General features: G+C 47.8%; 1 protein-coding gene across 1 annotated transcript in view; it reads left to right on the top strand.

Moving 5' to 3' along the window:
* The window catches only part of CAMTA1 (calmodulin binding transcription activator 1), a 220,578-nt gene that overhangs the window by 43,442 nt on the left and 163,203 nt on the right, over positions 1 to 13,933 (top strand). Inside the window, exon 3 of the mRNA XM_034068475.1 lies at positions 2,228 to 2,295. Within this exon, the coding sequence (XP_033924366.1) occupies positions 2,228 to 2,295 (68 nt within the window). The remainder of the gene's footprint in view (positions 1 to 2,227; positions 2,296 to 13,933) is intronic.

Below are 13,933 nucleotides of genomic sequence, written 5' to 3'. Positions count from 1 at the left end.
AATAGAGGGAACAAGCCTTGGGTAAGACTGTTTGTTCACGTGAAGTGCTTTAGGTTCCTGTCCTATAGCAAGATGCTTATTCAGCCATGAAAGTTAAAAATTGCTTTATTCCATTATGGCAGGTTGGTTTTTCATGGGAAGAGGCAAAATCCTGCACTAATCTGACCCCCCTAAACCTGCCCGTTTCTGCAGGATTTTGAGGGTGAATCAGCCAGATCTGCCTCTGCATGATGGGGTTTGTTCCTGTAAGTGCTGGTGCGGCCCAGCCATGAGGGTCCTGGGTGTATGGGTGCTGGAGAGGATGCGGGGAGCTCCTTGGCACCCACTGGGGCTCATCTCTTGGTATCTCCGGAGCTGTAAGGTCTGAGATGATGCAGATTTGTAACAGACATAATGTGGGATGGGAGTAAAATTCTTCAGACCACAGCACATTTGGTGGAAATACTGTACTGGCTCCGAGGGAAAAACCCAGAGATCTTGGTTTATATTTCCTGAAGGATTTTAGTTCCGGAGTGTTTTATTTCTTTCTCTCTCTATATATATATGCATAAAATCAGTGGTTGGCTCCTACAACTCACACCCTGCATCAAGCTAGGCTCATGGAGCATTGGTGGCTTGTGCAGGGGGCAATGGAAGTCTGGGGCCACACTTTCCTGGCCATGCAGTGTCCAAGCTTTAGCCCATGCGTCTGATTGAACTGTGGCTCCTGTTGAAGCACAAGGCTCAGTGGGTTCTCTGCAGGGTTGTGAGTGCAGAGCCATGCTGGTGGCCCTGGGAAGGGCTGCACCGGCACCTTTGGATAGTGAATTGTACACTGTAATTAGCCAGGGGTTATAGAGGTGGGTTTGGAGCTGGGTGTCAGTGCTGCTCCTCCTGGCCCCGCAGAAGCGGTGCTGTTCCCATCATCTGCTGCTGCAGTCATCACTTAAAGCTGCGGAGTCGGGCTTGGGAAGGAAGGGATGCGGCGGTGGATTGTGGGGGAATTTATTTGCAGTGTAAACATGTTGGTCAGGAGTCATTAATATGACATTCACACAACTCTAATAAAGTACATAACACAGAGATCTGGCACCACTGCAATACCCAGAGGACATTAAGTATGAGTCTTAAAACCAAGAGTATTGGAAACAAGATATTTTTACGTCTCGTTTGGGAGTAATATAATTGCATTTTGTGGCTCTAGCAGATGCTTGGGCCAGCTGGTTGGAGAGCATTGTGGGTTTTTTTAGCTTTGGTACTATACAGCTACAACCCTTATATAGATCTGTCTTCGTTTTTAACAGAAAAGGCAAAAAAAATCATCTCCTGGTCAGAAGACTCATTTCTTGTGTGATACCTTCATGGTGGTGCTGCCTGTGTGCAGTAGCACTGGAGATTAAACCACACATGGGTTTGGGGTCTGATCTGAGGCTGCTTCACTGACCTTTCTGCATCGCTGTGGCTGTCACAGGTCTCCGATAGGGAGACTCTGCACCCAAGTGGAAGGCAGTTTTTGACAGAGAACCATTAAACCCCTACTCATTCCTGTGTCTCTTTGGGGGGGAGCTTGTTTCCAGCAGCCTGTGGACTCCAGTCCTGGGGGTTCTTGGCCATCTCAAGGCGTTGGGATGATGCTGGTGATTACATCAGTGTCATGGTTGTGGATGGTTTCTGGTCCCTGGTCTCATTGCTTGCCCCACAACTGCTCTGGGTCTGACCCATGGAAGCGAGGAGCAGCCACCCCCCAGTTCCTCAGGCCTGTGTACAAGCACCAGCATGAATTATCTCACCAGCACCAATAATTTCCTGCAAACATATCGGTCCTGATCTGGAAGTAATCGCCCGTATCATTCCTGCAAGTGGGAGCGATGACTTACGTGGATGTCACCCGCTGCCTTTTTATGGCAACCATTAATAATTCAGTAATGCTCTGCAGTGATGCTGTTCTATTTATAAATAGTTAATTCCTCTTCCTGGTGGCACTGCCCTCCCCTTTGCCTCCCAGTGACACTGGGTGCTGGGTGGCACCGCAGTTACCAGCAGTTGTCTGATGCTGAGGCTTTTCCTTGTCTTCATTACATTCCTTCAGTCTGGCTTTGATGGTATGAACACAAGCCTTGCCCAAGCGTGCTGTATCAGAGCCTGACTTCAGCTCCTTTGTGTGTTATAGAACTTCTCTGTTATAAAACTTCCCTGTTCCTAACGTGGCCATGCAAGTAACTCTTTTCTTTCTGTATTTCTCTTTCAGGAAATTGCAGCTTATTTAATAACGTTTGAAAAGCACGAAGAATGGCTAACAACCTCCCCTAAAACAAGGTAACGTTGCTCACGCCTCAGCCCATTCACTTATTCTGGCTGGTGACTTGACTCGCTCATTGGTGCATTGGCCACTGAGTATAAACTTGTTGTGCTCAGTGGCTGGTGATGCCAAACTCATGAATTGCCTTACCGAGTGTTTCATTGACTGAAATCAGGTTGATTAAAAGTGGAAGAGCTGCAGTCTCAACAGGTTACAGTTGTCACCTGATTGCTCAGGGTTTAATTGTACCCCTCTGCTGTGCAGGCTTGGAGGCCTGGGAGCGAGGTTACAGGCTGCTTGTCCTGAGAGCTCCCTGCAGCCTCCAACTCGACGTGCATGAAGAGGCCCTGAGCCCTCCCTGTGCTCTGCTCTTCCCTTGCAGTCACCAGGATTGTTTGCCTTTTGGTGTTTCTCTAGCTGGGGTTAAGTGTTTGATGGCAGGAGATCCCAAAAAGCCGCATTAACAGACATGTTTGCAGTTTATTATTCAGTAAATGTCATGTCTTCTTCGTGCTGCCATAAATGTTTAACTCCTGAGCTCCCCTGGGGCCCCAGCCGTGAAGTTCTGCCTGCAGATGTTTTCCTGCTGTTCGGCTGTGCTCAGGCTCATGATGTTTCCATACGTTACAAACAGCAGCTCTGCCTTTCCAGTGTTGAGGGGTTTTTCCTTTCCTTCTTTTTCCCCACCTGCCCCTTGCCTGTTGAGCAGGATGAGGTCACTGGGTGAGCCTGCTTAGGACCATGGTGGGAGAAAAGCCTCTCACATCCTGCATCCCATCGGCATCCACTGCAGGGATGCAGTACCAGAGGCATCCCAACAGCCTGTTGCTGGACTTGGCATCACCTCCCTCTGTAATCATCGGGGCAGAAACTCCAATGAGACATAAGGAATGATGTTACATCTCATGGATAGTGGGGGTTAATTCCCTGAGTATTTCCTGTCTCCCAGAGAGGAGAGGATGGAGGTGGAGGAGGAGGTGGTGGGTGAAGGGCCCTTGGGGTCGAACTTTCTCCCTGATGGAAAGCAGGGAGTCTCCTGGTGAGTGCATACGTGCCCTGTTCCACTGCCCCCTTGCTATGGGGCAGCAGGTGATTTGATAAAGATTAGAGAAAGCTTTTTCTGACCTGGTGATCCTGAACTTCAGAATTAATGCAATGCCAGTTCTTGCTGACCCTTTGCCATAGGAGCCTGGTAAGAGGTTAGAGAATTGATGATCCAGTCTGGATATATACAGTGTCATTAAATATGAGATTATACATGTGTTTGTAGCAGCACCTTATGGTTTTAAGAGTTTGGTTTGCTAAAGGCAAGGCTTGAAAGTAGTTTTCCAATGAATATTGTAATACCTTCCCCTGTGTGTACACACTTGAAAGAAGGAAGGTCCCAGGAGAAGGAGGGTTGTAACAGCTCTTCAAGGACCTTCTTAAATCGTGGACTTGGGTCTTTTCTTCCCCTTTCTAATACAAAAGTCAGTTGGGAGAGTTAAATGCTGAGCTCATACAATGAGGTGGTGCAGAATTGATGCCCTCGCTTCAGTGCTGAGCTGGAGCACTCCCTGGCCTTTGCTTGCTGCTGCTTACTCAGCTCAGAAATGAATAGAGGTGGATTGCCTCCCACATCCTGAGTGAGGTAATGGACTACAGTGGGGTTTGAGGACCACTGCGGTAGGCTCGGAGTGGTTGGAGCTGTTGGCCAATGATGGGTGTTGGCCATAGAGAAGTTCCCATGTTCATGAACCAGGACAGGGCAGGGGTTGCTTTGGCCATGGATGGAGGAGGAGCCCTCCTATGGTGCCGTTGTGGTGGCAGTAGAGGAGCCATGAGGAAGCTTTTGGCAGTCTCCAAAATGGCTTTTTTGGGGATGCTTCTTGTGGAATGACTCTCATTGGTAAAATGTGCTGATATAAATATTCTGGGCTGTTATTTACAACAGTCATTTGGGTGCTCCAGTTTACCAGCATGAATTACAAGCATCCTTCGCGAGGCACCGACCTTGATGCTCCCTTGGAATGGTGTTTGGTTGCTGGCTGCAGTGGAGGGGTGGGCTGGGAAGCGTTCTGCTGGTGCAGGCTCTGACATTTCCAACCTAAATGCAAACTGTGACGACCAAACCCAAATTGCTTGACATTTCTGTATCAAGTAGAACTTAATTGTTGTTTCCATTGGAATTGCAATGACAAAGCTGGCTAGATGACAAACACTGTGCTAGATGAAGATCCTTTGCTGCCTGTTTCCAAGTGCCTTCTGCAATTCTCATTTTAGAGTATTCTAATACTAACCATGAGTGACCTGGTGTAGCTTTACCTGTTGTCTTTCATAAGTGGGGCTCAGCAACACAAAGCATGGCCATGCCCAGAAGCTGCAAGGTTAGTTTTCCAGCTGGGAATGCAGTTCGGATGTGTTTATGCCCCTGCTGCATGTACAGCAGAAGCAGAGGTGTTTGGGCCAGCAGCAGGTACCAAGCTCTCATTTCCTTCCTCAAAGCCCTGCAGATAGATGTTTCTTGGGAAGTGCTTTGGGATGCTGATGCCATGGGAAGCCGTCACTTGTACTGATACAGGGAGCGGCTGTGGGAATTCCCAGGTGAGGGATTTTCAGCCCGGAAAGAGCCCAAATGCTGTTTGTAGGCACTGAGACTTGGCAGTGATGAATATTTCTGCAGCTCGGAGTTGGTCGCAGCCTGCCCCTTCAGATCAATAGCGATTTACATACCCCAGACACGTCCTGACACTGTCATTCGGTTTCACTTATGCTACCCACTGTGTTACTTTCAACATTTTCATTCCCATTCTCCTGACTTTGGGAAAACAAGGTGTGATGGGCAGGGACAGTAGGTGCAGGAAGGTTCCCACTGATAAATCCTAACCTGATAAATCAGGGAGTTGTCCTGGTGCATAACAGTGACAGCAGCAAGAACCATCTGAGCTCTGTGTGACTGGCTGCAGTGGGATGTGCTGTTCCCTTGCTCCAGGGAATAGCAGGCCTGGGATGCAGAGGGTCAGTCCAGCCCTATGGTGACTTGGGAAAAACTGGACCCAGCTCAAGTCCCAAGGATGTGTCAAAGCAGCAAAAAGCAGATAGATCAGTGACCTATCTTGCTGCCATCGTAGACATGATGTTCTGGGATGGAGCTGTTCCACCGCTCAGTCATGTCAGCTTCTGCCAATGTTGCTTGCAAGGACAGGGGATACAGATCACATTAGACTGGTTAGAAATCACTTTTCCTGATGGAAATGCACTCACAACAATCACCATGTTCCTCTCTTACTTTTTTAGTGATGTTTTTTTTTTGCTGGCTCCAGAGTTTTGAGATTTCCGGAGAAATTGGATTTGTTCAGTTAAATGTGGGCTCGTGCCGAGGCCGGAGCCGAGGGTACTGGCCCGCAATGAGATTTAGAGGGAGCAGGGCAGGAAAACCTAATGCAATTACTGCTTCAGCAGAGCTGCCCGGGGGGATGTGACAGGGAGAGGAAACGTGCCTGGCTCCCGGGAGAGCATCACTGTGTGCAGTGAGTCTGACCTGGCCGTCATGGGATGGGGGTCAGCATTGACTGGTCCCTGTGACACAGGGGAGCTGTATGGTGTGGGGCAGGGTGAGCTGTCAGCTCAGCTCCTCACCATCCCACTGCCCATCACCCTGCTTCTGACCTGTCCATCACCCTGCTTCTGACCTGTCCATCGCTCCAGCCTAAGCACCACCATTTATCTGGGATAACTTTATCAGGGGCTTCTTAAAGACAAGTTAGGACCTTCCAGTATATTAACTTTATTAAACAATTAATAGCAAAATTAATTGGGTTATTCCATTTTCAGGTGAAAAATAGGGTGATAAATATTCATCACTTATTTTATGAAAGGAATTTCAATTTCCTATGCCATTAAGGTGAGATTAACACTGGCTTTAAATGAAGACTGAAAACAATTGTGCTTTGGAGTTGATTCACTGCATTACATGGCAAGCAGCTCCCAACGGGCTCTGTGTGGGAACCATCCTGCTGCCTGGGTTCCTGCTGCTCCCAGTGTGCACTTGTGGCATGAGCCAGAGGCTCTGTGTTGGGGTCCTGTGAGCCAAAGGTTGTGCAAAGGCAACTGCCTGGAGCAAATAGAAATACTCTGGAGACCTTATTTAGAGGTGAGGGTCCTGCTGCTGTAGCTCCTGATGTCCATGGGGCCCAGGACCATAACCTCCCCATGCACAGTGCTGGAATTGTGGGTTTGCTGTTGTTGCTGCTGCTGGAATCCCTGTTCACACGGCTGGGGTGGCTGTGACCTGCTTTTCCTTCGTCAAAGGCAATGTGTGTGCTGTCAGCTCTTCCTGGCTTAGAATGCTGCTTGACATAATCCCTGCTAAATGTGGCACATCTCTCTTTACACTTTAAAGATTTCATGACTCTCAACACTTTCTTCTCACTGCTCTCAGTATTTCCTACTCTATTTTTTGTCTTGTTTTCCCCTGCAGAGGATAAACAGTACAGAGATGGTTTTAAGAGGCATTGATTCATATAGATTTTAATCCACTGTGGTCCAGGGGTGTTGAGATGCCAATAATAAATTCCTTCAACAGCTCACCCCATTTGTTTTAACATGACCTAACGGGCGCCATCAGGATGCTTGTCCCAGAGCAGTCAACAGTCTTCAAGTGGTTCATGTGGACCCTTCCCATGGCTGGTCCAGGTTGGTGCTCCTGGAGAGCTGGTTTCCCTCTATATGTAACCATAGGAGAGCTGCATCATTGTGGAAGACAGCACTGGCCAACCAGGATGAGATGTCCCTATTTCCATTATGGATGCAGTTCACCTGGTGTGGATGCTGAAGGTTGGCTCCTCCATCCCACTGACCTCTCTGCAGCCACCATGTGTGGTCACCAGGCTCTGACTTTACCATGCATCAGTTGGGTACAGTTCCAAAGCTGTTGGCTCCATAGCTGGTCCAGTGCACATGGATGTTTCCTGCTCCTCTGCCTGGCTTTGTAGGGGATAGCAGTGCTGGAATGCAAAGGCTCCCACTCCTCTTCACACAGCCTTGTCTCTTGGGAAGGCAGAGAACCCTAGGAAACATGGAATCCTAAGCAATGATCTGCTAATAAAGTGATTGTGTTATTCAGCATAATACTGTCTGCCTCCAGTGAGCCCTTCCCATTGATAGAAACAGCCAAGGAGGGCATGTGGGGTTTGTTTTGGACAAATCTTGGTATTCAGGATTCAGGCAGGCTCTGTCTGTTCCCAGATCAAACAGTGAGGGTGGGAGGATGCTCAGTTTCAGAGGCTGCTCGCTATGAGTGAATCCCCTCATGCTGACTGCACAGTGTGGGTGTATGAGCTACCTTTGTCCTGGGTAGAGCAGGAGGAAGGTGGAAATGTGCCAGGGGAGATGTTGGGTTGGGCTCCTGATGGCCAGCACCAGCCCAGCCAATGTGTTCATGCACTTTCTGCTCCCAGCCAGAGGGAACCCAGAAGGATGGAGGGTTTAATTGCTGTTGTGGGGCCACTTTGGAGATGCTCTTTTCTATGTAAATGGGTAGAGGCTGCAGAAGGGCTGGGAAAACTGGGATTTGTTCACACTGCTTTAAACACCAACAGAATTCAAGTCTTAGTCGCAGTTTAAAGGCTTTGCAACTTAATTTATATTCTGGTATGGTAATGAAGAAGCATCCTTTGTCCAGGAGGTGAGATATGCAAAGCTAACCTTTAAGTTGCTCATAATTAACCTTTAATGATATTCTCACATTTTTTCCAGTGCATTCCCTGCATCAAAAACAACGTATGGGAAGAGTGCCTGAGACTGCTTGTTGCATCCTAATGGCCTGCAAATATCAGCTGATTAAAAAGAAACTGTTTATGGGGATTATTTATCAACAGAGCTGTTTTCCTTCAGGGAACCTGGTGCTGAGGTGACAGAGAGGGGCTGGAGCCAGGCCCTGCAGCCTTCCCCATGCTCCATCCTTGGTCAGCAGAGACGAGGATGCCTTTGGTCCAGTAGGAAGGGGATGCATTTCATATGGAAGGTGGATGCTTTGCTCTCCACACAGGGAAATTGTAATATCTGTGGCAAATACAGTGAGATTTAAATTGCACATTGGTGTGTTAGGAAGCGTGTGCCAGAAATCTGGGACTGGGGAGAGGATTTTTGCACCCCATGCATGTGAAGCAATTGCATACATCCCAGGGGCCCTGCTGTTCCTATTGGAAGGATGGGGATTGGTTTGTGTAACAAGCTCTGTGTGTGTCAGGAGATGAGAACTGGGGTTTCTGGTTTTGGGGTGTATTTTGGTGCTGAAGAGCATTGTGTTAGCAATGAGCAGGGTTTCCTCTTACTGTGCTGTGAGGAACGTTTGCTGACCCGGTCACTATGGTGTCCCTATGCACACTGCTGGGCTTGTAGAGAAGTGCTGGGGACATACATGAGCTTACTCAGTCTGCACGTGGAGGAGCCTGCGGGTGAGCAACAAATACAGGCACAGGGGCCAGGACTTTAGTGTTCCCTTTGTTTGACAAACCCAAGTTTGCAGGGACGTGGCCAGGGCTCCCCAGGGGTTCTTCATTGCCATTCCCACACTGCAACAATACTTCAGTATCATTAAACTTGAAGCTCCGTGTAGAATCTGGTGGGTAGGCAGATGTACCGGGGCGTTAAACTTTATGTCACCTCAAATGGTGCTCAGGTACATCAGGGGGAGCCCATCCAGCTGTAACATTGTCTGGTTTATGATGCTGCGTCGCAGCTTTGGTCCTTTTGTGTTAATTAAAAATGTACCTGAGATCTCGCTGTGCTTTTTGGTTTCCTGTAGCTCCCTGACGCAGTGGGAGAGGATCTGATTCTTCTGCCAGGTTTTGTGCTATTTACAAGGGGAAAAGAGTTTGCTAATGGGGATAAACACTTCCCTGTTCTCCTTGGCTGGTTCAGTGCTGGGTTTCTTCTGTTCTTCCCCCTGGGCTGTCTCCAGGTTGGGAGCAGGGAAATGTCCTGCTGGAGTTTGGAGCTGCTGTTTGCTGCGTGCAGGAGTGTTCAGTTTCCATGCTTAGAACCCCAGCCTGGTTTGGGTTGGAAGGGACCTTAAAGCCCATCCAGTCCCAACCCCTGCCACAGGCAGGGACCCCTTCTACTGGAGCAGCTGCTCCAAGCCCCTGTGTCCAACCTGGCCTTGAGCACTGCCAGGGATGGGGCAGCCACAGCTTCTCTGGGCACCCTGTGCATCCATCCGCTCTTGAACCTGAACCAGCATCACTGTGCTTGGCGTGGATGGGGATCCCCAGCCCCATGAAACAGGAGTCTGCTGGATCGCTACCATGCTGCTTCTGGAATGACATAAAAGGCCTTGTTCTAAGGCATCCCACGTGATGATGTGCTGAGTTTTTGCAGTGTGATTTATGTTGGGCCGTAGGATTATTGTTTTCTATTGATTCTGAGGGAAATAAAGCAGCAGTAAAAGCCCATCATGAGCCTCCTGGTGGAACGTGAGAACTGAAGATTTCCTGCCAGAAATCCTCTTGTCTCCTTGATGGTGACTCCTGAAGCACCAGCACAACTGGTCTCAAAGTGAGCAGCACCTCGCACTCATCCTCCTCCTCTTAGCATTGCTTGGCTCAGTCCATCCAGGGTGCTCTGGTGCTGCTGTGGCTGCCTCGTGGCCTCACATGTAGATGGGTTTTGAGTCCAGCAAAGCTGAAGAGCTTCCCCAGGATGTTCTCTGCTGTCTATCTGCAGGAGGTGATCCCTCCTCTGTTGATGTGTGAAACTAAACCCGTTTCTCCTGCATTTCAGGGCTTCTTTTCAATTCTGAGGAATGAAGTTTTGCCACAAAACGCTTCCGTTTACCTGGAATCTGCTGCTTCTTTCCATCCTCCCCAGTGTGCTGTCGTCCTGGAGCATGTTGTTTGCTTGCTACTCACATGCCTGGCACTTGTACAAGATGAACAGTTAAATTTATCAGCTCTGGCCGAGCCGTTGTGCCTTTTCTCTGCAGAGCCAAAATGTGCTGCTCTGTGCCATCTGAATGGGTTTTTCCAGCCTGATTTAATAATGCCACATGCAGCTGAACACCATGGCTCTCATTTTAACACACAGAGCACTGGTCAAGGGATGGAAACAGGAGGGCTGGTACCAGCAGGGTGCTGGGGCAGCTCTGTGACTGCAGAGGTGTTTTGGTGGCATTTTGTGATCAGTAATGTAGAATTAGTGGATGTGATAAACCCCATATCCCTGTTCTGTTGGACCTTCGTGTGCTGCAGGCTGTTAACTTCCATCCCCACAGATGAACCTGCACTCTGAGGCCAAGATTCCAAGCTGCAGGGAAGTGTTTAGGTGAGAGGGACCAGTGCATCCCTTGGGGATCCATCCGGCTCCATCCCAGCAGGCAGCAGCATCCCTGCCTGTGCTTCACCGGAGCACGTGCCTCCTGCTGCCGCTGCCAGCGAGAGTGAATTGTGCCCATAGTATTATTTCTGTATTTATTTTATAAATGTCAATGATGAACTAAATGAAGATAAATAAGCTGTTCCCTCTCGCTGTTTAATTTACTAAATTTTAATGAGACTAATAACATCTGTACTTGTTCCATCTTCTGGCTGGCTGGGAGACGTCAGCGGCTCTGACAGCTCTGCTCCGTGCCTCTTCCATGAATGTTTATGAGCAGAGTGTTTTACAAACGTGGCATTAAGCTGCTTGCTTTTGTCTGTGCTTCAGCTTACACCATGGAGAAGCTGAGGCAGTGATGCAGGTGATGGATGAACACCATCTCTGTAAGTGAAATGGGGGTGTTTTCTAAGTGCTGTTGTACACCGCAAGCAATGGGCGAGAGCTGCAGCGATGGAGATGGGCAGAGGTGGGAATAGAGCCGGGATGCCTGTCCTGGAAAGGGGATAGTGTTCTCCCATGGTTTCTCCTGCTGACACAGCTCCAGTGGGTTGTTGGTGCTTTCCCTCCGTGCTCTGTGGTGTGTGTGGGGCTGGAGGACCGATGCCATACGGAGCATCCCTGTGCCATGGGGCCGGTGCCCTCTGGAAGGTGACCATTTGCTTCTCATCAGTTGAGCCTCTTGCGCAGCAAATGGGTCATGCAGGGGACATCTTCCTGCTGGATAAGCAATTAGCTAAAATAAACTACTCAAAGGACAAATTATTCAGGCCTCTTGCTCTGTAACAAATGGATTAATTGACTTTGGTATTTGTGGGATGTTCCCTCTCGTTTACTGAACTCTCTCTGGCTGACAAAAAGGTCGTGCTTTTCTCAGCAGCATTTCTGGTGCCAGGGTGTAGGGAACAGTCCCTGCCTGGCTTCTCTATGGACCTGGCTTGGCGAATAACAGAGGAAAGAGTAAACCAGGAGGTTTTCATCAGCTGAACTCGGGCAAACACCGTTGATGCCTGGTGCTGGGTGCACTGGAGGGGTATGAGAGGAGGCTTAAAACAGGGACTCAGGCAAACCTGGATGGTTTCAAATTAGGACATGGTGGAGAAAGGCTTTTCTGTTATCAAAAGTTAGTTCAGGCTAAATTAATCTGAAAATGTGTAATTTCATCTCAACTAAATATACTGTAATGTAATTAAATTCAAAAGTAGGATGAGCTGGGAGGGCATAAGGAAAGATAAGCATCGGAATGAGACAATAATTGAGTTTGTATTGTAAACACATTCCTAAAGGAATTTGGGATGTTTTAAGCTGCTTCATTATAAATTTTAAGTCAAGAGTGCTTAACAGCTTTGGTATATTCTGGGAAGTGGTTGACTACCTTTGTATTTGTCTGTGTTCTTTGTTTGCAGGATTTTCTATATTGGGGTTTAATTTTCTCTTATCATCTATTGGTTTATTAACAAGTTTGAAGGCAAATAAGGCTTAAAGTTGGAAAATGTGTGTTTCCATGTGAAACTGGATGTTTTGTGGATGTATATAAGCTTTTAATCTGTTTTTTGTAATAGTTGGATCTTTAAAATCGGTAGATTAGTATCATTAAAGTACTTGATGTATTAATCCTGAAGGACATCATGTGAGATACTGGACCATGTAAGTCACTTCTATGCACAAGTCATTTACATAGTTCTTCAGGCTGGCAGCTTAGGAAAGGGGTCAGGGTCGGATCCTTCCTTTGGGATGCTTGTGAGGAGGATGAGCATCCTAAAGCCATCATTTGAATGCTTTCAGCCCAAAACCTGGTTATCAGGTTGTCTGGGGACCCTGTTGGCAGTTTGAGAATCATTCCCCTGGTGCTAGCATCTGTATCTTCGTGCAGCGAATGTTGCACAAGGGATGCAGAGAATGGGCCCTGTCTTGCTCTTGGCTTGATCCAGAAACCAAACAGCATGAGGAAGGGAGATGCTTTGGAAACTGCCTCGTGTCTCACTGTGATAATGGCCAATGTAACACCTCTTTGATGATGCTGCACAGGCTGCTGTGTTATGGCACTTTGTTCTTTGCAAAGGTTTGCAGGAAAAATGCAAAAACCTTTCCTTTTGCTAAAAATCCTTTACCCTTAATTCTGAAAAATGACTTTGTGGATCTTCATATTTCACAAGCCATAACTAGATTACTGCCTTTTACTGGAATACTTTGTGTTAATGAAGACCGCCTGGGATTACAAAATAGATTTCCTCTACAGAAGGCATTATGTGGTTATTTTTTACTGTCTGGCATTCTAGTTAATCGCCTTGTCATCATTAATTGATGGGACTGGATTGATAGAAACAAATAGATTCTATTCCTGAGGCTCATTTGAAAGAGAGGAGGGGCTTGGAGCAGGTTGCTGGAGCATGTGAGTAGTGACCATGGAGGAGAGCTCATTCACTGAGGGCGATGCTCGGGCTCGGTTGGCACGTTGGAGATCTCCGCTGTGTCGAACTTCAGATGCTGATCTGAGCTGGTTTGCAGTTAGAATTGATAATGAATGAGTTATTGCTCCATTTTCAGGTATTTACACGTTTCCTTCGTGTCTGCAGGCCCGTTTCCATGGAGCGAGCGGAAGGGCCGGTGGCACCGGTAGCACCGGTAGCGTTGAGCCCTCCGGGTGCACGCGAGCGCACGGATCGATGGGGGCTCTCGGTACGGTGCAGACATTGGGATGATTAATCTGGAAACAGTGTAAAGCATTCACGAGTTGTAAGAACTACTTCCCAATAAATCAGACAGCATCCCCGTGGGAGTAAGGAAGGGAAATAAATGAGGGCTAAAGGAATTGATAAAGATCCTTGAGCAATAAAGAGATGAACGCCAGTGCTTTTAGAATCGAACAAAGTTGATTTAACTGTCTTTTTTCATACCTTGTACCAAGATTTAAGTCTATAGCTTGTCATTATATCGAGAAATAATTTGCCAAAAGACTTTTTAGCATTTTGTGTGCATTCCACTTAATGGCAATTTTAATATTCTCGCTTTGGTCCTGCGTCGTTACCAGGAGGTTTCAATTGCTCGGTGCACTGAGGAGTTCATAAAGATTGTTTCTAATTTCTTTTTCAAAGCTGGTATGGAGTTCAGAGCCATCAACACATGAATTATCACGCTACTCAGTGGAAATGTGAGCAATACTATTGTTAGCTGCTTGAACTAAATACCTGTCTTTGGTACAGCGCAGCTGCCAGAGGACATTCCTGCTTAGGCTGCTCTGGACCATGTCTGACTTCCTGTAGTGCTAGGAGGAGAAGAGCTTGCTTCTCTGGTCACATTGGG

The sequence above is a fragment of the Melopsittacus undulatus genome, chromosome 12 (assembly GCF_012275295.1).
Source record: "Melopsittacus undulatus isolate bMelUnd1 chromosome 12, bMelUnd1.mat.Z, whole genome shotgun sequence".
In the NCBI taxonomy this organism is placed as follows: Eukaryota; Metazoa; Chordata; class Aves; order Psittaciformes; family Psittaculidae; genus Melopsittacus; species Melopsittacus undulatus.
This window is presented reverse-complemented; position numbering and strand designations above follow the sequence as displayed.